Genomic DNA, 27,459 nt, shown 5'->3' on the forward strand with positions numbered 1-27,459 from the left:
GAGATGTCTTTAGGTCTAAAGTGAGTTTCTTGTGGACAGCATATTGATGGGTCTTTCTTTTTACCCATTCTGATACTCTGTGTCTTTTGATTGGGGCATTTAGCCCATTTACATTCAGGGTAACTACTGAGAGATATTAATTTAGTGCCACTGTATTGCCTGTAAGGTGACTATTACTCTATATTGTCTCTGTTCCTTTCTGATCTACTACTTTTAGGCTCTTTGCTTAGAGGACCCCTTTCAATATTTCCTGTAGAGCTGGTTTGGTGTTTGCAAATTCTTTCAGTTTTTGTTTGTCCTGGAAGCTTTTAATCTCTCCTTCTATTTTCAATGATAGCCTAGCTGGATATAGTATTCTTGGCTGCATGTTTTTCTTGTTTAGTACTCTGAATATATCATGCCAGCTCTTTCTGGCCTGCCAGGTCTCTGTGGATAAGTCTGCTGCCAATCTAATATTTTTGCCATTGTATGTTACAGACTTCTTTTCCCGGGCTGCTTTCAGGATTTTCTCTTTGTCACTAAGACTTGTAAATTTTACTATTAGGTGATGGGGTGTGGACCTATTCTTATTGATTTTGAGGGGGGTTCTCTGAACTTCCTGGATTTTGATGCTTGTTCCCTTTGCCATATTGGGGAAATTCTCTCCAATAATTCTCTCCAATATACCTTTTCTGCTCACCTCTCTGTTTCCTCTTCTTCTGGAATCCCAATTATTCTACTGTTGTTTTGTCTTATGGTGTCACTTATCTCTCGAATTCTCCCCTCATGGTCCAGTAGCTGTTTGTCCCTCTTTTGCTCAGCTTCTTTATTCTCTGTCATTTGGTCTTCTATATCGCTAATTCTCTCTTCTGCCTCATTTATTCTAGCAGTGAGAGCCTCCATTTTTGATTGCACCTCAGTAATAGTTTTTTTTTATTTCAACTTGGTTATATTTTAGTTCTTTTATTTCTCCAGAAAGGGCTTTTATCTCTCCGGAGAGGGTTTCTCTAATATCGTCCATGCCTTTTTCGAGCCCGGCTAGAACCTTGAGAATCATCATTCTGAACTCTAGATCTGACATATTACCAATGTCTGTATTGATTAGGTCCCTAGCCTTCGGTACTGCCTCTTGTTCTTTTTTTTGTGGTGAATTTTTCCACCTTGTCATTTTGTCCAGATAAGAGTATATGAAGGAGCAAGTAAAATACTAAAAGGGTGGCAACAACCCCAGGAAAATATGCTTTAGCCAAATCAGAAGAGATCCCAAATCGTGAGGGGGGAGAAAGGGGATAAAAAGAGGTTCAGAAAGAAAAAAAAAAAAACAATTAAAAAAAGAAAACCGATAAAGAAAAAATATAAAAAGGAAAAAATATATATATACATATATATATATATATTAGATAAACTAGTTTAAAAACGTTAAAAAAACAAAAGGATAAAAGTTAAAAAAATTTAGCAGAAGAAGAGAAAAAAAATTTAAAAAGAAAAAAAAATTAAATTAACTGCAAGGCTAAAGAATCATGGGGAGAAAGCCATGAGTTCCCTGCTTTGCTTTCTCCTCCTCTGGAATTCCGCTGCTCTCCTTGGTATTGAAACTGCACTCCTTGGTAGGTGAACTTGGTCCTGGCTGGGTTTCTTGTTGATCTTCTGGGAGAGGGGTCTGTTGTATTGATTCTCAAGTGTCTTTGCCTCAGGCGGAGTTGCACCGCCCTTACCAGGGGCCGCGCTGAGTAATCCGCTCGGGTTTGCTTTTGGGAGCTTTTGTTCCCTGAGCGCTTTCCGTAGAGTTCCAGAGGATGGGAATGAAGATGGCGGCCTCCCAGTCTCCAGCCCGGAGGAGTGGAGAGCCCGGGGCCCCACTCCTCAGTGCGCCCTCAGAGAACAGTGCCCAATTACTCCCGTCACCCTGGCCTCCGGCCGCGATCCGAGCTGACCGAGCCTGCGAGCGGTTCAAGGTAACCCCGAGCTTAGAGCTCACTCCTCGGCTCTGTCTCTGTAGCCGGCTTCCCCGTTCTAATACCTGTAAGCTCTGCGACACTCAAACACCCCCGATCCTTCTGTGACCTTGCGGGACCTGAGGCCACGCTGACCCCACGTGGGCTTCACCCCAGTTAAGCCTCTGGAGCGATGTCCTTCAGCGGAACAGACTTTTAAAAGTCCCGATTTTGTGCTCCGTTGCTCCGCCGCTTGCCGGGAGCCGGCCCCTCCCCCCCTTCCCGTCGCTTTGGATTCAATTCTCCGCCAGTCCTACCTTTCAGAAAGTGGTTAATTTTCTGTTTCTAGAATTGCTGTTCTTCTCTTCGATCTCCCGTTGGATTTGTAGGTATTTGCAATCTTTAGATAAGCTATCTAGCTGATCTCCCGCTACCTGAAGTAGTCTCAGCCTGCTACTTCTCCGCCATCTTGACTCCCCCCGCCTTCATTTTTTTTACTAGTACTTCACTACTATTAAATACATGGGTTGTTCATAATCTCTAAGTTTTATATATTATGTCACAGTCAATAAATGTACTTGTGTTCTTTCATATTTACATAGGAGATTGTGTAGGATATAGTCTCAGAAGGGGGATTGCTAAGTCAAAGAGAAAATGTGTCTATTTTTGTAGATATTACCAGATACCCTCTACAAGAGATTGTTCGCTTTTGAGCATGTTTTAAAGACTTTTTTAAATTTATTTGACAGACAGAGATCACAAGTAGGCAGAGAGGCAGGCAGAGAGAGAGGAGGAAGCAGGCTCCCCGTGGAGCAGAGAGCCCGATGTGGGGCTCCATCCCAGGACTCTGGGAGTATGACCTGAGCCAAAGGCAGAGGCTTTAACCCACTGAGCCACCCAGGCACCCTGTTTTAAAGGAAATAAATCATATGGTTTATTACCCTTCTTGACCATTCTAACTTTAACTTAATCTAACCTTGTTTCCACTCAAAATTTTAAAATTCGGGTTCCTAACCAATTCTTTACTCTGTCAATGATAAATGCCTACTTACCTCAAGCATCAGACTGATATCTAATATTCTTGAATGTGTAGTGTCAAAAATCAATCTGAGCAACTTTCCTTAATTCTTCAAAGCTTTATCTACAGCCAGTAAATCCAATTAGTCTACCTGGCACCTGATAATAATAAGTCCCACAATCTAGTTAACAAGCCTCAGATTACCTGTTTTCTCTGCTCTGTGTTAAGATATCCTTAATGACTATTTTGTTCTTTTAGGCTGATTGACATACTGATTAAACCATACAGTTCTCCTTTTCTTTAAGTCATGGCAAGACTCCCTTGTTACCTTCATGTATATCCATGCTGGTTGCAGGGAAAACATACCAAGTATTTCCTTATTTGAATTTGTTGTCAGTATATGGAAAAGGTGCACCCTAACATGCAGAGGCCCAAGCCTTCTATTGCATTAAACAAGAGGGTCATGGACAAAGCTCTGGGCTCTGAAGCGAAAGACCTAGGCCTGTGTCTTAAATGATAGCTTAAAGCTGTAGCTTAGAGTTGTACAATTTCCTGCACTTAGTTATGTCATCTGTAAATTGTGGAAAACCTTACTTTGTTCACAGAATGGTTTGTGACCATAATACGAGATAATATAAATGAGTTTTATCAGGTCTAAAGTCCTGTTAAGTAAAAATGAGATGGTGTATTTATTTCCTCTAACTGAAGCAAGCCTATAACAAGATCCTAACCTCTATTCCATCCATTTTTGGTTCTTTCCGTATTTAACGTACATTGCTAGAAGAAAATAACTATTATGCCTTTTTGTAAAGAAAAAAAAAAAAGCCAGAATTTAAGAAAATATTTTGTTTTCTCTTTTAGCTATTGACTTCAATATGACAAAAATTTTAAAGAACCCAAGAGCATATACAATGTCCCCATTCAAGGAAGAATCAAGTGTATCAAGACTAACAACAAAGGTTTGGAGCATAGCAATTATTAAAAATGTTCTTACTTATTTAATTTGCTGTATAATTAGTTGGACAGCTTCATATAGGCAATGTTCATTATTACATTCTGACATATATTTTAGAAAAATTTAATGATCAAAAGTGATTTATTGGAGAGGATAATCTTAATGTTAAAAAGTCATTTTTTTAAAGTCATTATTTTTTTTAAACATCCTCATCTCTAAAGGAAAAAAAAAAACATAGCATTCATCTTTTCTCGCACTTCTGCCACTACTTGTCCTTTGGTTGATATACAAACATGGCTCTGATCTCAGTAAGTTCTAGTCAAGTTTGCAGGGAAAACTTCGTAAGAGTTTTCAGCAATGGCTGACCTGTCCCTACGTCTTAAGCCATGATCCAGGGTTAACTGGCCATATGTAGGTACTATTACTGATAAGTCTTTGTTGCTTAGCATTTTTCCGCGTTTCTGATGGTGCCTCCCTAAGAGAAATCCTTATGGACTTTACCATCTTGTGTTGCATTAGCCAAGATTTGATAAGGTTACTGGCTTGATATTCTGAATTTGCTCTCTTCTTAGACAATTGGGTTTTAAGTTTGTTGCAGTTTTTATTGCTAAAATTTTGTCTGAATTATCTAGTCAAGTCTGACCATTAATTTTATGTTATGCCTATATAAAAACCACTTTCTGAAGTCAGTGTTCATATGTTTCCTGATCTTCAGTGATCCAGATATATAGAATGTTTTCCAACATTTACAGTGCTTCCAAGAATGGTTTGTAAGTACTTAGAATAGAAACTGGTAATCTCTAGGAGTCAGTGTATAAGTTGCATTGTATAGGATAAGTAGAGATTGTATTATATAGGATAAAGTATAAGTTGCTGCGTAAGTATACAATAATAAAGCCATGTTAGAGGCATCCGAAAAGATTTGGTAATTGTCTTTTATAGTAAGCTCTGTATGTATAAACAGAGAATGTTGTTGACCGCCAAATCTACTGCATTCTTGAGCTATTTAAACAGACGTGGGATCTACTCTATGCTGATTAAACAATTGTGTATTATATTCATTTTGGAGCTCTGCTTTGTGGAAAGGTATAGACAAACAGAAGTGTTCTGAATAGAAAATAATCAGGATGATCAAGGGCTTTGAAACCATACTTTTTAAGCAATCGCCAAAATATTTAAAGGCATTTCCACTAGAAAAGACAAGACCCTGGTGGCCAGAATAACTGTTTTCAAGTATGTAGAGAGCTACTATGGAGAGCAGGATTAGGCTTTTTCTGTTTGGCTCAAAATTTATTTTTACCAATACAAACCAAAAAGCTTTTATGTTTACCCATAAGTGAAAGCTATAGGGAGACAGCTCTCAGTTCAACATAAAGAATTTTCTAAGCATCAGTGTTGTCCAGGTGCTGAATGGGTGCCTGTGGCTTCCCAATGCCATTTTAAGCATTGGCAGGATGCACATTCAGACTTCAAAGATCAGTTTAGCTTTCTAGTCATCATCAGCGATTGTCCTTTAATAAATTAGTCAAAAAGTTAAACAACAAAATCATCCCTTGGACTTTCTAGCCCATCTCTTGTGATGCTTCCAAAGTTTATAAGATTGCTTGGTTCTCAAATTTAGTATTAGGTTGACTCTTAACTATTGAAGTCTTGTTTGATGGAATTTTAAAGTTTTCTGATAATTTTCTGCCATCGTCTTTTGTGGGGTAGATAGAAACAATGAAGCTTCTGCTAATTGTTTTGGCTATTTGGGATATCTCTAGGAAGAATTCTTTAGGCAACCTCAAACCTTCAGGATTAAACTATTTGAGAAAATGGCTTGGGCTCCATAAAACACTGGATATGCATTTAATACCTAGTTCTGCTCCTGTCAGGTTGAACTACCCTTAAAAAGTCAGGGACCATTATAGAGGAAGAAGCAGGTATTAACTGTGGTTTTCATTTTAATAAATGGACAACTGCAGAAAAATAACAGAAATGTCTATTTCTAGAATTTCAGTAAGATCTAGGTTCTATCTTACAGTCCAAGGCAGAAGCCAGGAAAAGGGTGATAAAACATCTTTCTAGACAGACAGTATTTCCTTTTATTCTAGGCAAAGTTTGGTCTGGTTTTGCATGCAATTTAAAGATTGCTCAGCCATCAAAAAGAATGGAATCCTGCTGTTTGTGATGACGTGGAAGGGTCTAGAGTGTATTAGGCTAAGTGAAATAAGCAGTCAGAGAAAGACAAATACCATGTGATTTCACTCATATGTGGAGTTTAAGAAACAAAACAGATGAACACAGGGAAGAGAAAGAGAAATAAAATAAGAGGAAAACAGAGAGGGAGGCACATCATAAGACTTTTAACTATAGGGAAGAAACTGAGGGTTTGCTGGAGGTGAAATGGGTGGGCCGATGGGCTAATATTGTTAGATAGGTGGTGGGCATTAAGGAGGGCACTTGTTATGAGCAACTGATAAATCACTAAATTCTACCTCTGAAATTAGTAATACAGTGTATGTTAATTAAATTGAATTTAAATTTAAAAATTTTTAAAGAAAAAAGGAATAAAGATCAGGCTAGATATTCAATTCACCTAATGTGAATTTTCACGAAAGACTGAGAAGTAGTAAATTATTTACATAATAGAAAATGTGTCTGATTTTGACATTGAGTTCTCACTTTCAAAGAATTGCTTTTAATTATGATAGTCCTACTGTTCAAAGTAATTATGGAGCATCTCTGAAGGAAAGCAATGAAAAAGTGACCGTAAGCAAAAGAAACACAAGAGAACTTTTATGTATCAGTAAAAGCAAATAAGAATAAAATTTTAGGGGCGCCTGGGTGGCTCAGTGGGTTAAAGCCTCTGCCGTTGGCTCAGGTCATGATCCCAGGGTCCTGGGATCAAGCCCCACATTGGGCTCTCTGCTCAGCGGGGAGCCTGCTTCTCCCTCTCTCTCTGCCTGCCACTCTGCCTACTTGTGATCTCTGTCTGTCAAATAAATAGATAAAATGTTAGGGAAAGAAAAGAATAAAATTTTATTTCCTCACAGGAAGTGAAAATAATAAATCTCTCATCTACGCATTACAAAAATGGAGGAAAGACAATACATGAGTAGTTACTATCCTGACCTTGTATCCCACAAGAAGTCAGTAATAGAATCTTAGAGCAATTATATTTATAGTCACTTTCCATGACAGAGAATTCATGGTCGACAGCTTTTTCCATCAGCACTTTGATTACATTATCCACCTGCCTTCCAGCTTCCTTTGTCCTGATAAAAGTTCAGCTTTTAATCTTATTGGGGTTCCTTAGATGTTGTTTTTCTCTTGCTGCTTTTGAGATTTTTCTTTTTGTTTTGGTCCTTCAACACTTTGAGTATGATGTGTCTAAGCGAGTATTTTTCCTGCTTGGAGTTAAGCTTCTTGGATATGTTTTCCAAAAAGCATTTGGAGGTTTTGGTCGTGTTTTTCTTCACATTTTTTCTGTCCCTTTTTCTGGAGCTCTTTTCCTTTTCTTCTTTCTTTTTTCTTTCTGTTCTTCAGACAGAAGAATCTCTATTGACTTATCTACCAACCTGATAAAGAAGAAGGCTAGAAGGGCCTTACTGCATGAACTCATAGTTCATACTGTAGTAAACTTCTATAATTAAGATGCTTGGGGTTCATGGTGGCTCAGTTGGTTAAGCATCTGACTCTTGATTTCAGCTCAGGTCATGATCTCAGGGTTCTGAGATGGAGCCCAGCATGGGGATCCCCGCTCAACAGAGAACCTGCTTGGGATTCTCTCTCCCTCTCTCTTTGCCCCTCCTGCTTATGCTCTCTCTCTCTCTCAAATAAATAATAATCTTTTTTTAAAAAGATGCCTTACAGAGTTTCCTTTTATTTATTTTAATATGCCAGATAGTAACTTTATAGTTACAATGCAATTATATTTATTTACAGTTCTTTAAAAACACATAAAAATAATAATTGACTTGATTTTTTTCTTCCCTTTACAGTCCCATTTTATTAGCACTGGTCCAGAGTTTAACCGTGTGCTCTTCAATTTTGGAGGTCGGAGTCCACTGATTTTATATTACCTTAAGATGCATGAGTTAGCTGGTATTTCCAAAGCCCCTAGACAAACCAAGATCAAACTTACTGAAATATCACAAGAGCCATATCCTTTTATAAGCTTTGCTTTAATGTGATCTATTTCTAAAATCTTCAAAACTACTAAATGTCACAATCAAGAAAAAAGTTTAATGTATTTTTTAACCAATGCTTTTTACTTAGTATTTAGTTATATTCAAAACCTTTGTAGCATGTTTAGCCAAAGTATTTTCTCTTTTAGGTCTAAGGCTGTGATTTTGCGTACAAGAAAATTTTAAAAAACATAAAACCTGGGAACTGGTATATGTCACTCTTTAGTAAAAGACTGTTACTCTTCAGGGCTCAGTTTTAAGCATCAGACTGTGGATTATGGGCTTCTACCCCTCTCCAGAGGAAAGTTTCAAATGTGTTTTAGCTGGGTAATTTTTTGTTCCAATGATAATTTGTCAGAAAGGTTAATACGTAAAACATAATATAAATAAATTTGGAGCTCTTTCACTATGGCAGCAGTGAAGGGCCCAGAGTTCTGTACTGGTGTACTCCCCTGCACCCTCCAGATAACCCATGCTGGCCCAGCCCTCACTGGGACTTCAGATGAACCCCACAGGGATCTAGTACCATGGTCTCCAAACTGGACACAGCTCTAGATAGAGCAATACATACATATATATATATATATATATAAAATTCTATATCAAAACTCTTATTTATATCTACTTCTATATATCTATTTTTAAAAATAAAAAAAACTTAAACTTTACTAATATTTAGTAAATGGGTACCTTCACTTAGCAGATATTTCAGTCTGCACTCTACTGTTTTGAAAGATAATAATGGTGTCTTTGCTCTTGTATTGTTTTCTGGGTATCAGGTGTTGCTGTTTTCTTTGGCTGAACAGATTAAGGTAACAGATTTGGGCAAGCAGATTTATAGATTACATTGTCTAGTTTAACTAAATTAATACTTACAAGTAGACCAATACCTTTAAAAGCCTCTTGGAAAAAAACTTTGGATTGATGATAATATTTATAATGCAGGAATAAATTTTTTAAAAAATAAGGAAAATGCCATAATGATTTGTCTCCTACTCATTGAAGAAGATCCTTCTCAGCCATACGAAGAAATGAAATTAACAGGGTACCTGGGTGGCTCATTCAGTTCAGTGTCAGACTCTTGATTTCAGCTCAGGTCATGATCTCAGGGTCATGGGATCCCTGCGACAGGCTCTGCCATAGGTGTGGGACCTGCTTAAGATTCCGTCCCTTTCCCTCTGCCCCTCTTTCCCCCATCCCTTTCTCTCTCAAAAAAAAAAAAAAAGAAAGAAAGAAAGAAAGAAATGTAATGAAATAAATGATGAGCCAATCAACTCTGCCATGTTGTAGGCTAAAAAAAAATTTTTTTTTGAAAATGACTATTTGAGGGGCACCTGGGTGGCTCAGTGGGTTAAAGCCTCTGCCTTCAGCTCAGGTCATGATCTCAGGGTCCTGGGATCAAGCCCCGCATCGGGCTCTCTGCTCAGCAGGGAGCCTGCTTCCTCCTCTCTCTCTCTCTCTCTCTGCCTGCCTCTCTGCCTACTTGTAATCTCTGCCTGTCAAATAAATAAATAAATAATCTTAAAAAAAAAAAAGGAAAGAAAAAGAAAATGACTATTTGAAATGTGAATAGACCTAATTATTATAAACAATGAATCTAGCACTGAGTATATGTTATACTTTTCAAAATCAGCAGATAATTGTATAATGCCAGTTTAATTTGCAAGGCATTTATAAACCAACTATGTAGATAACAAATCTCTACAATTTGAGGATAAAAGGTTTATGCCAGTAATTTAAATATTTTATTTTATCTCACTGTTTTTGATTTTTAGGCTGTATATCTTTTATAATATTTATAATATATCAATACAGATTGATACTACATAATTCATAAATTTAAAATTATACCTATATGGAAGTGTGCTCATGTAGCTTTTACTCATGGGATATATGATTAAAATCTGCTCTAACAGAATCTCAGGACTCTTCCTAGGACATTTCCTTTCCCACATTTTAGTCAAGATAATCTCCAATGACTCACTGACTATATGTACATGGAATTAACTTGGATAGCTCTGAAACAAAAGGGGAAAGGTACACTTCCGAGATTCAGCTGCAAAAAGACTGACATCAGTCCTGTCTGAACTTCCTTACTCACTCTCTCAGAGCCCTCCTGCCAACTATCACATTATGAGCTGCTGTGTGGAGAAGCCCACAGGGTAGGGAAATGAGGAAGGACATAAGAAATTGAGACCTTTAGTCTAACAATCCATGAGGAAATAAATCTTGGTAATCAACAGGTAACTCAACAACGTTTCAGCAAAAGGCTGATGTAAATGAATCTCTTCAGTAAATTCAAATATTTGTCACATTGTAGTGTAAATTTCACTTGTTTTTCTCACCCAGTAGAGAACAAAGAATCATTTACCTCTATATCTCTAACTTGGGAAAAAAATATCTTACATATGATATATGTTCAATAAATGTCTGGTGGGTGAGTATAATATGGCTTTATATAAAGATAAGGTCAAATTTCTTTTTTTTTAATTGGCATCATTAAAATTAAGAAAACTGGAGAATAGGGTAGAAATCTGGGAGTTACTGGTACAAAGTTCATCTTTATAGTCATCATATCAAAATGATGTTTTAAACAAATTTATTGAACAGTTACTGTGTACCACTCTTTTAAGTACTTTACATTTATTAATTCATTCCATTCTCATGTCAACTTCTCAGATATATTATTGTCTCTATTTTAAATAAGTAAACTGAGGCACAAGAAACTTATGGCACTTGGAGTCTATCCTTGGTGATCTGGTTCACAGCCAATACACTTGCACTCTTGTACTTAATTGTTTACACAGGAGAACTATGTAACTCTGGAAGAAGATAAAGTATATTCTAGTTTTCTAAAGATAATCATAACTGTGGTTTAGGGCAAGGGTGATGAGAGGCAGAGAAGTCAACAGAAGACAAAAATGAAAGGATGCCATGATAATGTTCCTTATATTTGAGAATAGTTTTATTTGAAATTTCTACTGTTGATTCGGCATTAAATTACTTTAGAAGTTTTTCTCCAGACATGTAAGATTGCATGACCATGTACATTCTATTTCCAAATCCTTTTCTTTATTTGCTGAGAGATTTTTCACATCTACTTTTTTTTGGAGATTTGAATACTTTTAATCCATTAATAAGACAAGTAAATAGAAAATCAATAAGGCTATAGGAAATTCAAGTAGCACTATCAACCAAGTTGACTTGATTGACATTTATAAGAACATACTATCTAACAGAATAATACTCTTAATCTTAAGAAACATTCTTTTTTTATGTTCAGTTAGCCAGCATGTAATACATCATTAGTTTTTTATGTAGTGTTCAGCAATTAGTTGCATATAACACCCATCGCTCATCACAACACATGCCCACCTTAATACCAATCACCCTGTTTCTTCATCCCCCCACACACACCCCCCTCCCTCTGTAACCCTCAGTTTGTTTCCCGGGAGTCCAGAGCCTCTCTGGTTTGTCTCCTTCTTTGTCTTCCCATTCAGTTTTCCCTTCCTCCCCTGTGGTCCTCCGCACTATTGCTTACATTCCGCATATGAGCGAGACTATATGGTAATTGTCTATCTCTGCTTGATTTATTTCAGTTAGCATAATCCCCTCCAGTTCCATCCATGTCAATTCAAATGGTGGGTATTCAGCCATCAGAAAGGATGAGTACCCACCATTTGCATCTGATATACTTTCTTAAGTTCAAATACAGAGCAATATCATATTAGATCTATGTAATTTTTAAATCAGAATCTTATGGAACAGCTACCTTTAACAACAAATTTAACATTGGTAGTATTTGTTTTGATTTGGAGTGACTTGCCAAAGTCATAAGAGGGAAGATCACTTTATTGTCAATGTTTTGAAATTCCTATGTAAATACTGAGAAGCCTGGAGATGTTTGTGGAAAGGAGGAGGAAGGGAACAAATGTAATTGTACTTCACAGGGATGCTCATGATTCTGACAGGATTTTTAATGTACAACCATAAGGCAAATAATAAACTTTTTTGCTAATGTATATTAAACAATTATTAGTAGAAAATTTGAATATTTTTATGAATAATCTTTGAATGTTTTTAAAAATTGATCACTTAGAATTATGAGTAAAATGGCAAAAATTTTACTTCCTGGACCTCAAAACTGAATGTGTAATATGTCTTTAAACTGTGTAGAATCATGTGCAAAATCTATTTGGAGCTCTTACTTTTCCCTTCTCACATCATATGTGTTTTTATAAATCACATCGTCCTCTAAATGCGTTGAGAGTAGACTAATAAAAAAAAAATACCTGGAAGTCTGATATTTTTTTCCATGTGAAACACATATTATTTTTTACAAGATAAAGAAAACTGAGAAACACAGTGTTGGTGTAGTTTGTATTTTGTGTGGTGTAGTTGGTGTAGTTTGTGTCTCATTCCATTAAATGGAATGTCCATAGGCTGTATCTATGCGTGGGTCTTGTTAAAAAAAAAAAAAAAAGGTCAAAAGACTGTATCTGTATTTCTAACATGAATTTAGAAGGTTCACATTTTGTTGCAGTTCAGAAAAAAAATTCTGAACTCAGTGCAGTATCATAAAGAGTGCATTGTGTTACTACAAAGACATGCTCCAACCATTACATATGACAAACATATTAACATGTAAAACCTGGCCTGGGGTGGATTGTTAAACTCTGTAATTGAAAATAATGTGAGATATTGCAAGACTTAAAAACCATCATAAAAATAAAAGCTATACAAAGAAATCAGCTGTTGTTAATTATCTGAGATGTGGTAGAAGCAAGTAGTCAACAGTGGAAAAAAAGAAAAGGAAGAAATCCTGATATTCATGAAAGGTCATCAGCTCTGTATAACACTCTGTCTTCACACAGTAAGAGTCCAGTGGGAAACTCTTTAGAGCCATGTGCAACTTCTTTTCACTGTTATTTATAAAAATATTTCCAGTAATCTTTGTCATATGTGCATACATAGATTTTTTTCCTCAATGATATGTGAATAACAACTTGTCAGTTGTTACTAAAAATTAGTATCAAATATATTTTTCATTTCAAGTCATTGATATTTCAAGTAATTAGCATATCCAAGGATCTGGTAATCTCATTTTTAAAAGGATAAATTAGCTAAAAGACAAATGTTTGAAAGAAACCTCTAATCCAGAACCTTCTCACCTAGTTATTTTTCTAGTAAAGATAAGATAAAATACTTTTTTCCCCCTCAGTCTTTCTAGAATTTTCAGGGTGAAGTGGGTAGGAAGGCCTATACTACTGGAAAGTTTGTTCCCTTATTTATGAGATTATATCCCCAAAATTTAACCCTCACTTCCCTTCAGCTTCAAAATTGGGGGTGTGGATATGACAATATTAACTTCTAATGAGACCTTTCAGATAATAGAAACCACATGTTAGCTTCCTGGAATGGGTTTTTAAAAATACATTTTTGTTGAAAACACCTAGCCCTCAAACCCTGCGGCAACACAGACATCCTCCACCAAAACATGATGGAGAACTGATAGTTCCTCTAGTTGTATGTAAAGAGGAAGAACAGGGGCAAGATATGTTAAGGCTGGGAAAAGGAAGAGAATGAAGGGGAGAGATAAAGGAGTAGAGAGGAATCCCAAAACCCTTGGTTGCACTGAAGGAGTCTCTAAAATATACTCTAATTTGAGCCTAGATTTGAGCTGCTTTTCCATCTGTATCGGATGGATTGGACTAGATAAATTTCAAGTCTTTTTGAATCCTGAAATTTATGATTCTTTTTTTTTAAAGATTTGTTTGTTTGTTTGTTTGTTTGTTTAAGAAAGAGAGTGAGAGAGAGCATGAGAGGGTAGAAAGTCAGAGGGAGAAGCAGACTCCCCATGGAGCTGGGACCCCCAATGCGAGATTCGATCCCAGGACTCCAGCCAGGATCATGACCTGAGCCGAAGGCAGTTGCTAACCAGCTGAGCCACCCAGGCACCCTGAAATTTATGATTCTATTGGAAGAATTGGACTTTCCATGCTGTCAGTGGTTAAACTAGTAAGTAGCTCAGTTGTCTCCTGAAATGACAACATTCTCATTTTCTCAACTCACTGTAGAACAAGGTTCTTCAGAGCAGACACTATCTCATTCTCAGCCTCAGCTTCTTTAAAAGGTCACCAGAGTAACCAGCTGACCAAGTAAAGCTAAGAAAGAATATCAGTTTAAGAGAACTTTAGTAGTGTCTCGTAATGAGTAAATTCAGGGATATTTATAGGGTTTTAGGGCCTAAGTTGGATGATTTCAAGTCAGGCTATGCAAGGCAGGGAATTACCTGGGATTTGGCAGTGTTTAATTGGTTTCACGGGCCCGGTGAAGCAAGGATCTTGAAGTGAGTTTTGATGAGCAAACTACTATAACTCGTTCAAAGTCTTTTCTTTCAGAAGAAAGTATTTCCTGGAGCATGTAGCTAAGGTATTTTTACTCTTACTCTCAGTATTATAAAATATAGGGATAAAAATATGTATGCATGGTCCCCAAACTTTTTAACACAGGGACAGCTTAATAAGACATTTGTTAATCATATTTTTACCGTCTCTTAACAAGAACAATTAGACATCCATCTACAGGTAAGAGTGCCTTTGTGGGGAACTGTGGGAGCAGCACTATTTGCCAAAGGAACTGAGGGGAATCTCACCAGCTGTGTATCAGGTAATAGGCATACAGACCTTAGTTCTGGCTGTGGGCTCCATAGTGATTTGTGAACCAACTCTGGCCCCTCATGACTACAGTCTGGGAACCCCTGGAAACCATTTCACAGACAATCACCTATGGACAAGAGGGCCTTTTTGAAAATCCAGTTTTCCAGCAGAGAAGTTCCAGCAGTATAGAAAAAAAAAAAATACGCGTGTGTGCACATGCACGCACACACATATATGTATATATGTGAGTGTGGACACACTGGAGAGGGTAAGAACAGTTTGAGTTCACTCCTCCCCCAAAGTACGCAGCTTAAGACCAAGAGAGATCCTTTCTGCCATGATTTCTCACGGGGGAGAAAGTGATAAAGTGTCAACGAACGCTCAGCTTCCCTAATTGTGTGGGTTACTTCCAGAAAGGCCCAATTCTCTCTTAGCCCACTTATCACTGAATCATGAGCTGCATGACTTGAGGAGAAAGAAGAGACTGGAAGAGTGGCAGATAGGACTCTCAGAGAGCACCAAAGGGATGCACATTCTCCTAACTGTGTCATAGACTCCCATTAAGACACAAACCGCTAGGGACACCTCACCCACAAATCTTCCCAACCAGCCCATGGATAGACCACCCCCGCTTCACCCCCTCCCAGCCCAGTGCTCTTGTGCCTTACCCCCACACACTCACATTCTGTGGACAGCTCCCTGTGCATGCTCCAAATGGCAGTGGTGAGAACAAGCTTTGGCAGATGGTTGGTGAGCACACACAGAAAACCTATGCCAGCCCAAATCGTGGTTCAGGGAGCGACCACAAAATTGGGCTTTAATCCACCTTTGGGAAAACAAGAGGAAGACTGTTGGCACTTGCCCTGGTATCCTACAGGATCAAGAGATGGCATACAGCCTTAAGAATTCTGCCACAAGGAGGAGCAAGAAACGTGGAGCAGATGTATCCATAGAAGGTCTGAGAAAGCCTCAGAATCACTAGCAGGGGTGATGGAAGGTATTTCTTTCCTGAAGGAAGTTAACAAAGACTAGAGGAAGTAACTGCTAATCAGATGTGAAGACGGCAACACAAAATTTCAAGGAAGATGAGGATCAAGGAAATATGACATCACCATTAGCTCACAATAATCATTCAGTAACCAACCCCAAAGACATGGAGATCTTGATTTACCTGATAAAGAATTCAAAATGCTGTTTTAAGAAAATTCAATTAGCTACAAGAAAACACAGAGAGATAATTCAATGAAATCGAGAAAATAAAATTTGGATAAATGCTAATTTTAACAAAGGGATAGAAATCATAAAAAAGAACTGAATAGTAATTCTGGAGCTGAAGAATATAATGAAGGAAATGGAGAATGCAATACAGACCATCAATAACAGAATGCAACAGGTAAAGAAAAAATCTGTGAGGCAGAAGATAGGAATTTTTAAATTATCCAAAGGAGAACAAAGAAAAAAGAAGGAGGAACAGTGAAGCTTCCGTATGATATGCTAAAAGGAGTTCTTCAAGCTGAAATGAAAGAATGATAATTAGTAACCTGAAAGCATATCAAATATACAACACATTGGATGTATATTGTTTTTATACTGTTTTAATGGCATAAAAATAGACACATAGGCCAGTGGAATAGAATAAAGAGCCCAGAAATAAACCCTCACATATATGGTCAACTAATATTTGACAAGGGAGCCAAGAATATAGTCACTGGGGAAAAGGTAAATGGTGTTGAGAAAAGTGGATAATCGCATGCAGAAGAATGAAATTGGACCCTTATCTTACACTACTCATAAAAATTAACTCGAGGTGGATTAAAGACTTAAATTTAAGACTTGAACTTGTAAAAGTCCTGAAAGAAAATGGGGGAAATGCTCCTTGATGTTGGTCCTGGTAACAATTTTTTGGATATGACACGAAAAGCACAAGCTAAAAAATATAAATTCATAGGTGAGATTATATTAAACTGAAAATCTTCTGCACAGCAAAATGAACCATCAACAAAATGAAAAGGCAACATACAGAATGGGAGAAAATATTTTTAAGTCATATATATGGTAAGGAGTTAATATCAAAAATATAAAAGAAACTCATACAACTCAGTAGTTTAAAAAAATTCAATTAAAAAATATGTATAGGACCTGAATAGAGTTTTCCAAAGAAGACCTATACAGATGGCCAAAAGGTACATGAAAAGGTGCTCAACATGACTAATCATCAGGGAAATACAAATCAAAACCACAGTGAGATATCACCTCACACGTGTTAGAATGGCTATTATCAAAATGACAAAATTTGGCAATAAGTGCTGGCTACAATGTGGAGAAAAGGGAACCCTCATGCACTGTTGGTGAAATATAAATTGATGTAACTACTATGAAGAACAGTATGGATGTTCCTTAAAAAGTTAAATACAGGGGCGCCTGGGTGGCTCAGTGGGTTAAGCCGCTGCCTTCGGCTCAGGTCATGATCTCAGGGTCCTGGGATCGAGTCCCGCATCGGGCTCTTTGCTCAGCGGGGAGCCTGCTTCCCTCTCTCTCTCTGCCTGCCTCTCTGTCTACTTGTGATCTCTGTCTGTCAAATAAATAAATAAAATCTTTAAAAAAAAAAAAAAAGTTAAATACAGACAAATGCCATATGATTTCACTCATATGTGGAATTTAAGAAACAAAACAAATGAGCAAAGGGAAAAAGAGAGAGCGGCAAACCAAGAAACAGACTCAGCTAGTGAGAACAAACTGATGGCTACCAGAAGAGAGGTGGGTGGGGGGATGGGTGAAAAAGGTGATGGGGATGAAGAAGTGCACTTGTGAGGAGCACTGGGTGTCATATGGAAATGTTGAATCACTAGATTGTACACCTGAAAGTGATACTACACTGTTTATGTTAACTAACTGGAATTTAAATAAATTTTTTTTTTAAGTTAAGTATAGAGCTACCGTATGACCCAGCACCCCTCCTTTTAGGTATATAACCAAAAGAGACAAAAACAGGATCTCAAAGAGATATCTGCAATCCCGTGTTCATTGCAGCTTTATTCACAATAGCCAAAATAGGGAAACAATCTAGGTGTCTGTCAGTGATGAATGGATGAAGAAGATGGGTATATAGACAATGGATTATTCAACCATAAAAAAGAAGGGTATCTTACCACTTGCCACAACATGAACGGACCTTGAGGATATCATGCTGAGTGAAAGAAACCAGATAAAGACAAATAGTGTATAATATTACTTATATTTGAAATCTAAAAAACCTGAACTCAGAAACAAAAAGTGGAATTGTGGTTGCCAGGGGCTGGGGGGGGGGGGGGCGGGGCAGAGTAGGGAGATGCTGGTCAAGGGGTACAAACTTGCAGTTACAAGTTTTGGAGATCTTATGTATAGTGTGGTGATTATAGTTAACATACAGTATTATATACTCATAAGTTGCTAAGAGAATAAATCTTAAACATCTTTACCACAAAAAAGAAATGGTAATTATGTGAGGTGATGGAGTTGTTAACTAATGGTACTATGGTAATTATTTCCCAGCATATAAGTGTATCAAATCAAGATATTCATACACTTTAAACTTACACAATGTTTCATGTTAACTATATCAATAAAGCTGGAAAACAAAAAAAGTTCTGGGACAGGAAAATATATATGGTGGTTGTTCTGAAAGCCCATATTTGCTTCCAGAATAAGGGACTTATTTTTCAGGTGCTGGGGGGTCACTATGGCAGAAAGCCCTCCGTTGCTAATACCTTACAAGGATTGCATCATATAATGATAGTGGCCTTGCTCAATGTCATGCCCTATGGCAGATTATATGTATTTAAAGTGACCACAACAGTATCTTCCTTCCTACATGCTCTTGGTACAATGTGACGTTGCCACTTGTCCCATCAAGAGGTATCACCTGTGTCCACTCCCCTTGAATTTGGACAGACATTTATATCTTCCTCAACCAATGTGGTGTGACTTCTGAAGCTAGGTCATAAAGGGCTTTAAAGCTTCTGCTATAATGCTTCTGCTGCTACTCTTGGAATGCTCTCAGAAGCATCTGCTCTGTGAGGAGGAAGTCAGACCACATGGAGAGGCCATGCTCCAGCTAGCAGCCAGAGCTGAGGTTGAGCCACAGCCATCATCAAACACCAGACGTGAGGAAGCCTTCGAAGACTGCTCCAGCTCCAGCCACTACCTGACCGCAACTACATGAGAGACCCCAACTAAAAGCCACTGAGCTGAACACAGTCAATACCCAAAACTATTGAGATAATGATAATAAATGGCAGTTGTTTTATGCCACTAAATTTGGGATTGTTTGTTATGCAGCAATAGATAACTGTACCATGCTCCCTTTCAAAGGTAGCCCACATCCATTGACTAATGCCATAAAGTCACTGAGGTTGAGACCCCTTCTACCCCAACTCAGAACAATTCTGAAGTGTCATCCCAGCTTTGGAATTCCCTATAGGTCAGCTTAGACTTCCAGCGGGACTATTACCACAGTTCAATCTCTCTCTCTCTACTCAATTTTACTTCCTTCCCTTGCAACCCAGAAATGTTAATCCCAAGAGCACTCCCTAATAAATCTTCTGCACACTGATCTCCATTTCTTGGTCTGCTTGCAAAAGACCCACATGGGATAGTATGTTTCCTCCTAGTATTACTTAACACAGGGGGGAACAATGTCATTTTCACTTCTGACCATTATAGCGAAAACAATCCATTGATTGCTCACTGTTTTTTCTTCTGGATCCCCAGTAGTCAATGAAATAGAAGCAGAGGAAAAAAATGTATGGGAATTACATTTTGAAAAAATTCATCCTTATGTTTTGGGTCTCATTTGTTACCATGAAATGGAGCTACTTGCTGCAAGAGTTTGGGCAGAATTGGCCAGATGGCTTCCCATATCTTCTAGAATTATTTCTTCCTAAGGCAGGACCTTACCATGATCTAGAAGCAGACGTGATTAAATGTTGAATTAGCCTAACAATCCCATATCTGGTAGTCATTTTTGCTTTGATTAGAGGACTCAAAATCTTGTGATCTATATAAGAATTGTGCAGCATATAAGTGTCTACTGGTACATCATGGCCTAGGCAACATGCTTGTTGTCAAGAGGAACAAGGGGAAGTGTAATGCATGTGGGCAGATCTGTTTCATGCAGTAGGTTGGGATCACCTATTTATCTCTACTCTTGCCCCTTGCCCGGCTTTCCTCTCCTGCCCCAGTCCTTGTTTTGGATTCTAGATGTTTGTCTGCTCAAATTGTTATTTTCCAGATGCTTCAAATCTTGCTTAAGTGTCTGATTCTGTCCCATTACCTGAATATGCCTTCATTACCTGGTTCCAGACTCCAGACTGTTTCTTATGCCTTGTTTAACAGGAAAATCTATGTGCTAGGTGCTGTGCTATGTGCTGAAGAGATGACTGTCATCTCTGCTGTCAGGTAACTTATTGTCTAATGGATGACCTTGTCCACAAACTTGTTGGCTTTACCGAAGATACAGCCTTTTTCTAGCATTCCTCCCATGCTTACCTGAACAATTTCTATTCTTCCCCATCCTCAATGTTTAAAAGCTGCAAGACAGTGACCTTTAAGGAAGATGACATCTTTAAATGTCCAAGAAGGCACACTTCATTTGCCTGGAAAAGTATGGAATCTTCAGAGAAATGGATAACTTTTTGCTTATTCTGGAAGCAATGAGAGCAACAATTGAAGTATAAATGAGGTACTTAAGTACTGAACAAGGGTAGGCTGAACAGAGGCTTAGATGAAGAAAAGAGGATTCAGTAGGTTGCTCTTTTCCATGAAATGAGTCTTCTTCCTTTCTACAATTTCCTATATCTGTCTGCATAATCCAGTATTAAGACTTGTGGAAATCCCACTGGAAGGGTGAAAAAGAAAGGAGGGAGAGGGGAAGTTGGGGAAAATAGAGTCAAAGAATGGAGCCAGAAGCATGGAAATGCACTGAAGCAAAGGAGGCACCTATCAATGTCGATTTGACAACTATCAAGGGTTATAGTAAGGGGCCAGTCAGCTCACTGTATCTTCGTCTTCCATATCCTAGAGGTTAGGAAAGGAAAAGACATAACCTGAAGCAAATAAGAGATAAGTTGCCCAAGTCTTGGGAATTATGCAAGGGGTGCCTGGGTGGCTCAGTTGAGTGTCTGCCTTTGGCTCTCAGGTCATGATCTCAGGGTCCTGGGATTGAGCCCCATATCTGGCTCCCTGCTGAGCAGAGAGTCTTTTTTTTTTAATTTTTATTTTTTTAATTTCTTTTCAGTGTACCAGAATTCATTGTTTATGCACCACACCCAGTGCTCCATGCAATATGTGCCCTCCATAATACCCACCATCAGGCTCACCCAACTTCCCACCCCCCACCCCTTCAAAACTCTCAGATTGTTTTTCAGAGTCCATAGTCTCTCATGGTTCATCTCCCCCTCCAATTTCCCTCAACTCCCTTCTCCTCTCCATCTCCCCATGTCCTCCATGTTATTTCTTATGCTCCACAAATAAGTGAAACCATGTGATAATTGACTCTCTCTGCTTGACTTAGTTCACTCAGCATAATTTCTTCCAGTCCCATCCATGTTGATACAAAAGTTGGGTATTCATCCCTTCCGATGGAGGCATAATACTCCACAGTGTATATGGACCACATCTTCCTTATCCATTTGTCCGTTGAAGGGCATCTTGGTTCTTTCCACAGTTTGGCGACCATGGCCATTGCTGCTATGAACATTGGGGTGCAGGTGGCCCTTCTTTTCACTATATTTGTATCTTTGGGGTCAATACCCAGTAGTGCAATTGCAGGGTCATAGGGAAGCTCTATTTTTAATTTCTTGAGGAATCTCCACACTGTTTTCCAAAATGGCTGCACCAACTTGCATTCCCACCAACAGTGTAAGAGGGTTCCCCTTTCTCCACATCCTCTCCAATACACGTTGTTTACTGTCTTGTTAATTTTGGCCATTCTAACTGGTGTAAGGTGGTATCTCAATGTGGTTTTGATTTGAATCTCCCTGATGGCTAATGATGATGAACATTTGTTCATGTGTCTGATAGCCATTTGTATGTCTTCATTGGAGAAGTGTCTGTTCGTGTCTTTCAGCAAGGAGTCTTCTTCTCCCTCTCCCTGTGTCCCACTCCCCCAACTCATGCTCTCTGTCTCAAGTAAATAAATAAAATCTTTTTGTAAAAACAACAACAACAACAAATTATATAAGGCAAAAGACGGAAGAATTATCAAGGTGAGAAAATGGACTCTACAAAAGGCAAAAGTCACAGCACCTTCAGGGGCATTCTGAAGATAATTTATTTTCAAAGATAGACAATTGATTCTTACTCTGTATACTCAATTTTGTGGCACTAGCCCATAAAGGGTGGTTTTCTTTTCCTCACTGTTCTTAAGAAGCATCAATAACTTCTCCAAGTAAGAGTTAACAAACTGAGTAGTCTTGACTAGATAAACATATAGTTAGAAAACCAAGAATAGTATGTGATCTATTCAATAATATTTTACAATATTACATAAAGTGTTAATATGTACTATTTAGAGCAAGATTTAAAGAAATAGACATATGTATGTACATAGAGTTAGGTATTTATTATGTTTTTCATAATTTTAGAACTGCACTGTCTGGTATGTTATCCACTAGCCATGCATGGCTATTTAAACATATATTTAAATTATAAAATTAATGGGGCATCAGGATGGCTCAGTTAAGTGTCCGACTCTTGGTTTCATCTCAGGTCATGATCTCATGGTTGTGCAATCAAGCCCCACGTTGGGATCCATGCTCCACAGAGTCTGCCCAAGATTCTCTCTCCTCTCTCTGCCCTCCCCAATAAATTAATCTTTTTAAAAATTAATTACTTAATAAAATTAAGTATAAGTAAAACTACAGTTCTTCAGTTACATGGACTCATTTCAAGTGTTCACTATCTGTGTGTGACTGTTGGATAGCGCAGATATTGAACATATCCCTCATAACAAAAATGCTCTATGGACAGCACGGTCTTGAGTAAGAAGGAAAGTTTAATCTCTTCACAGAACTTGAGATGTCACCTTGGGATATAGGACAGCCAGCACATACAGAACTTCCTTTTGCCTTGCCACTTGCAGCCTTCTAAGTTTAGAAGTTCAGTGGCTTAAGATTACATATAATTTATTCATCCACTCATTATTCATCCATCCAACAAAATTACCCACAAAGTTAATTTCCCCTCATATTTTTCTTTTTGGGGTTGTATTTTTTTCCCTTTTATCCTAGTTTTGTTTAATTTTTGGTTTTGTTCAGAGATAACTACTTTTAGCATCATGCAGAATTTTGCAGTGTCCCTCATGGCTTCAATTCTAGAAGAAAGCTTAACACTCTCTGTAAAAGCCCCCAGATCAAGAACTTTATAAATAACCTAGATCTGTATAAAATTCTGTGATTGCCTTTTGATGGTCAGATATTTGATCCATGGACTCCCTTTACTTAATTCCCATTGATGCTAGTTTATATCAGTTACCAGAATAAACTCATAACTCCCCCTGCTAGGCTCTCGAGGACTCCTTAAAGGACCAGATTTTGTATTTAAAATATATAGATATATCTGACTTACTGAGTAGAGCACTTTATAAGCAGAAAAACATCATAGAACATAGTAGGATAAATGATACAAGTATTTAAATTTTGTTCTCAGAAGAGAAAAGGAGGTTTTATTTTTATTTTTAGATGACTTTTAATTGAAGCTATTCTAAACTTTGTTGAGTAGGTTGCTAAGTTTCCTCCTTTAGCAAACTCTGCCAGTTAAGAGTGTATGCCAAGTTAAAAAAAAAAAAATGGGGGTGGGGTGGGGTAGAAAATGAACATCATACTTTTTTTAAGAACTGAGGAACAAAGGGGTTTTTGTTTTACATGAGTTGAGTATGTGTATGTGTATTGTAAGCATTTTGCAGCCACCTTGAGCCAAAGACAATTAAAAAATTGCTTGTAAGATCCAGCATTTTTTTTCTTTTTTTCTTATACACTCCGTTTAAGTTCTCATTAGGGTTTTTCTTTTCCTTCCTTTTAATAAAATGCACAAGACACAAACCACAATTCAGCAAGCTTGTTATTAAACTAATTAATGAAATGAATAGAAGACTTTAATGCCTTAGGTAATCAGGTTCCAGGGAATGGATTGTATCAATTTTTTAGCCACAGTTGGGATTTTAGATTATAAACATGGCTCAGTGGAAAATTAAGCGGCACGGGTTGTGGAGCAGGAGGGATTTGCATCCTGGAGAGTTAGTACAAGTTAAGATTTTGGCTTTTTTTAACTTAGTATAAATGTGGTAAAGCCCAATTCATATCAAATAAGAGAAGAAAATTTCATTTTCAGTTTAAGTGATTTCAACCATTGGAAAAAATGTATATTCTTGCTATATATGTTACTGGTCAATTAAAAAAAAAACTGGAAAATCCATAGCTTTTTGAGTGCTTAGATTTAAGATTAAAAAGCAATATCTCAAATATAAAAATTGACAATTGACTAGATTATAATTTTGTGTTCATCTAAACCCACTTCTCCTAGAAGGTGGGCAGGCAAAATAGAAAGTAGATAATATCCACACTGTTACTTTGCATTCACCCAATAAAAGTCACTGTGAGCTTATGGCTCCAAGTGATTCTGAGAGATGTTCCAGGCTTTCCGAAAGTAGAAACCATATCCTAGCTTAGAGCTGAAGTCTGTGTATTTAAGAACAAACAAATTGGCTCCTTTGGTGGTTTTCTCACATGTATTTGTTTCTGTTTTCTTTCATGTATTATTTGTCAAATAACCCAGTTTGGTCCATCTTGGGAGTAGAGCCTCTAGATTTCTATCTTTGTAGGAGGGGGTTAATATTCAACCCAGTTACAAGCAAGGCGCTGTATTTGCAAAGCAAATCCACAGTTTGTATGTCTACTTAGAAGAGCTTCATGAGTGGAGAAGAGGTTGATGGAAATAATGGCCACGGATAAATTCCCTCCAAGCAACTCTTGGAGCTGTCTCTGTTCAAGGGCATAAATTACAAAGATTATGGAATCTCTACAAATCAACAACTTGTTTATTCTGTCTTATCAGGGAATGCACTGTTGCCATAACTGAATTTTCCAGATAACTGGAGCCAACCATCTAAAGCACCAAAATTTATGTTAACCACTTTAATGAAAATTGTCCTTGAAGATATATCCTACTTCCCTGATTTCTTAAGCAATATAGCAAAAAAAAAAAAAAAAAAAAACAATTAACATGATGACGATGGTGACCAGGCTTCTCAAGATGAAGCCTATGATTCAGCTACACTGAAACATCAGTAAGAATATTTGCTCATGAGGCCAAGAACACCTCCCGAACACCCCTTCTATACCAGCTGGTACTCGTATGAGGGTGCTAAGCAGTCCAACAGCAAAGACGGGAAACTGTGTCATCAGTCACAGAATCCTGCCGAGGTGGCTGTAGCAGAACGGAGGAGCTCCCTCAACCGACTGGAGACAGCTCTGCCCTAACATAGAACAGAATGCAAGGCTTTTATAGTCTTTATGCCCATTTTATATAGCTCTTCTGTCTTCTACTTGAAAAACTGCCTATTATTTCCCGTTCCTACTCATTATTCCTGTAAGTCAAATGCCATGTCTTACTCATCTTTGTGTCTCCATGCCTAGTAAAAGCCCTGGCAAGTTTGCTGAATGCTTTTTGCTAAATCTGTGTTAATATTTCTGGTAGCCTTACCCCCTCAAGTTTCTAAACCATGCTACAAAACTGCTTCTAATGATGTCTTAAATAAGGAAACTTACTGAAACCCCTGTTTTATACGTTAATACCAGGCCATGTAGAATCTGGGTGGTGTTCTGACGGTGCCACTGTCTCCCGTAGAATAAGGCATATGGGGTTAGTAATAACTTTTTAAAAAAATTTCTGGATAAACGGCTGTGTTGTGGATGTTTGACACCTTGCAATTCTGACATTGAGATATTTGAAGTGTAAGCAAAGGTAAACAGCCAAAGATAACTGTTCTAAGATCACTTTGGGCCACATGCTAAGTTATTTTAAGAATTTAGTTTTTAGGATTAAGAATTAAGTGAATTCTGGTGAATAAAGGAGGAGATTGTGGCCATTGTTTGCTGCCGAGGTTCCTCTTATACAATTGCCTTATGTGTAGAACGATACTTCCTTCAGCCTTAAGCCTGGTAATCTCATTAGCAATTCTAAGAATACTCCAAGGAGTAGATCTAAGGAATATGGGGTAGACAGCAAAGCCTCCTGCAGCTTTATCCCAGGACAGTACTTTGGGCAGGTAGGAGAAAATTTGCCCCTGGGACATTCTTTTCCTGAGTCTCACACATGCCCAACTTCTCCAAGGCAAGGCACTTCCTTTTCAGAAGCCTTAGTTTCTTCATCTGTGTTGTAATCAACTTGGATCCTGCAATTTCTGAGGCCCCTTGTTTAGTTAATACTCTGTTTCCAACAGGAGATCAAAGCCCTCAGAGTCTCAGCTGAGGCCATTAGGAAGTCTCCAGGTTTTAGTGTGTCCCATGCCAACCATGGCTGTTGGGAAGTGCCAGGACGTGACTGTTTTATTTGTACCCAAGTGGCTCCATCTCTGTTTAGTGGCTTGCCTTGTAAACTCCATGTAGCATTGCATGAGGAAACACAGTGTGAGGTCAGTTCAGACAGTGGATTTGGAAAACAAGTTACCACAGTCATCCCCAAGGAATAAAATATAGCCATTCTTCATAATTTGTAAACTGTAAGTACTCTAAATTTTCTAAAGTTGGGGGAAAATTGATGACTTTATGTATCTGATGAGAATAAAAATTAGGATATTCGTTAACAGACATTAACAGAAGTCAGCTAAAAACCATCATGACTGAACAGTGCAAAAAAAATGCTGAGATCTTAGTAGCAACATCATACAGCCCAGAACCTCATTACACAACACAAATATACAACTGTGACCAACTTTTGTAGGCAAGGAGAATGACTTTATAAAGAATATATACCCAGCTCATTTTAATAATGACATGTTCAAAATTAATAATTTATAAGAAATAGAACATAGCTCTTTGGGGGTGCCTGGGTGGCTCAATTGGTTGAGCAACTGCCTTCGGCTTGGGTCATGATCCTGGAGTCTCAGGATCGAGTCCCGCATCGGGATCCCAGCTCCTCAGGGAGTCTGCTTCTCCCTCTGACCTCTCACCTCTCATGCCCTCTCTCACTGTCTCTCTCTCAAATAAATAAATAAAATCTTTAAAAAAAAAAAAAAACATAGCTCTTTGTCTTAATACCAATAGTATATAATGAATGTTCAAGGGAGAAAATCCAATTAGTTCAGAGTGACAAGCACCATGTCACTCATAAATGCTTCATCATGGGGATCATACTCAAGAGCACAATATAAATTTGTACCAGGATAAAACCTTTGCAATTCTAACAGGAACTCTGAAAGAGAAATTATATATTACCAGGAAATAGCTGCATGCAAATTAGATTTCTGCAGCTCAAAACCATGTACACTTTAAGAAAAGCATATCTTTAGTTGTGCTAATCATGTTATAAGAGGAATGTTATTCAACTTTCTGTGATTTCTACTCAGGAGAAGATCTTAAAGTTTCAGTCACTAGATGTAGTGAGGAGAGTAAGACAGATGTTAAAAGTAGCCTGATGTCTTTAGGTATTTTTTGTTTCAGGAAGATTGCTAATCCTTCTCCTCTAAAGCTGCTGGATTTCGTCACAGTCT

At 37.8% G+C, this 27,459-nt stretch overlaps 1 protein-coding gene across 4 annotated transcripts in view; it reads left to right on the forward strand.

The window, feature by feature from the left end:
• The window catches only part of FAM227B (family with sequence similarity 227 member B), a 183,285-nt gene that overhangs the window by 142,677 nt on the left and 13,149 nt on the right, over positions 1-27,459 (forward strand). For all 4 annotated transcript variants that reach the window (XM_032856532.1, XM_032856534.1, XM_032856535.1 and 1 more), the window contains 2 exons: positions 3,793-3,890; positions 7,870-8,030. In XM_032856532.1, coding sequence (XP_032712423.1) covers positions 3,793-3,890; positions 7,870-8,030 — 259 coding nt within the window. The remainder of the gene's footprint in view (positions 1-3,792; positions 3,891-7,869; positions 8,031-27,459) is intronic.

This window comes from Lontra canadensis, unplaced genomic scaffold (assembly GCF_010015895.1).
Source record: "Lontra canadensis isolate GAN:19392208 unplaced genomic scaffold, GSC_riverotter_1.0 scaffold12, whole genome shotgun sequence".
NCBI lineage: Eukaryota > Metazoa > Chordata > Mammalia > Carnivora > Mustelidae > Lontra > Lontra canadensis.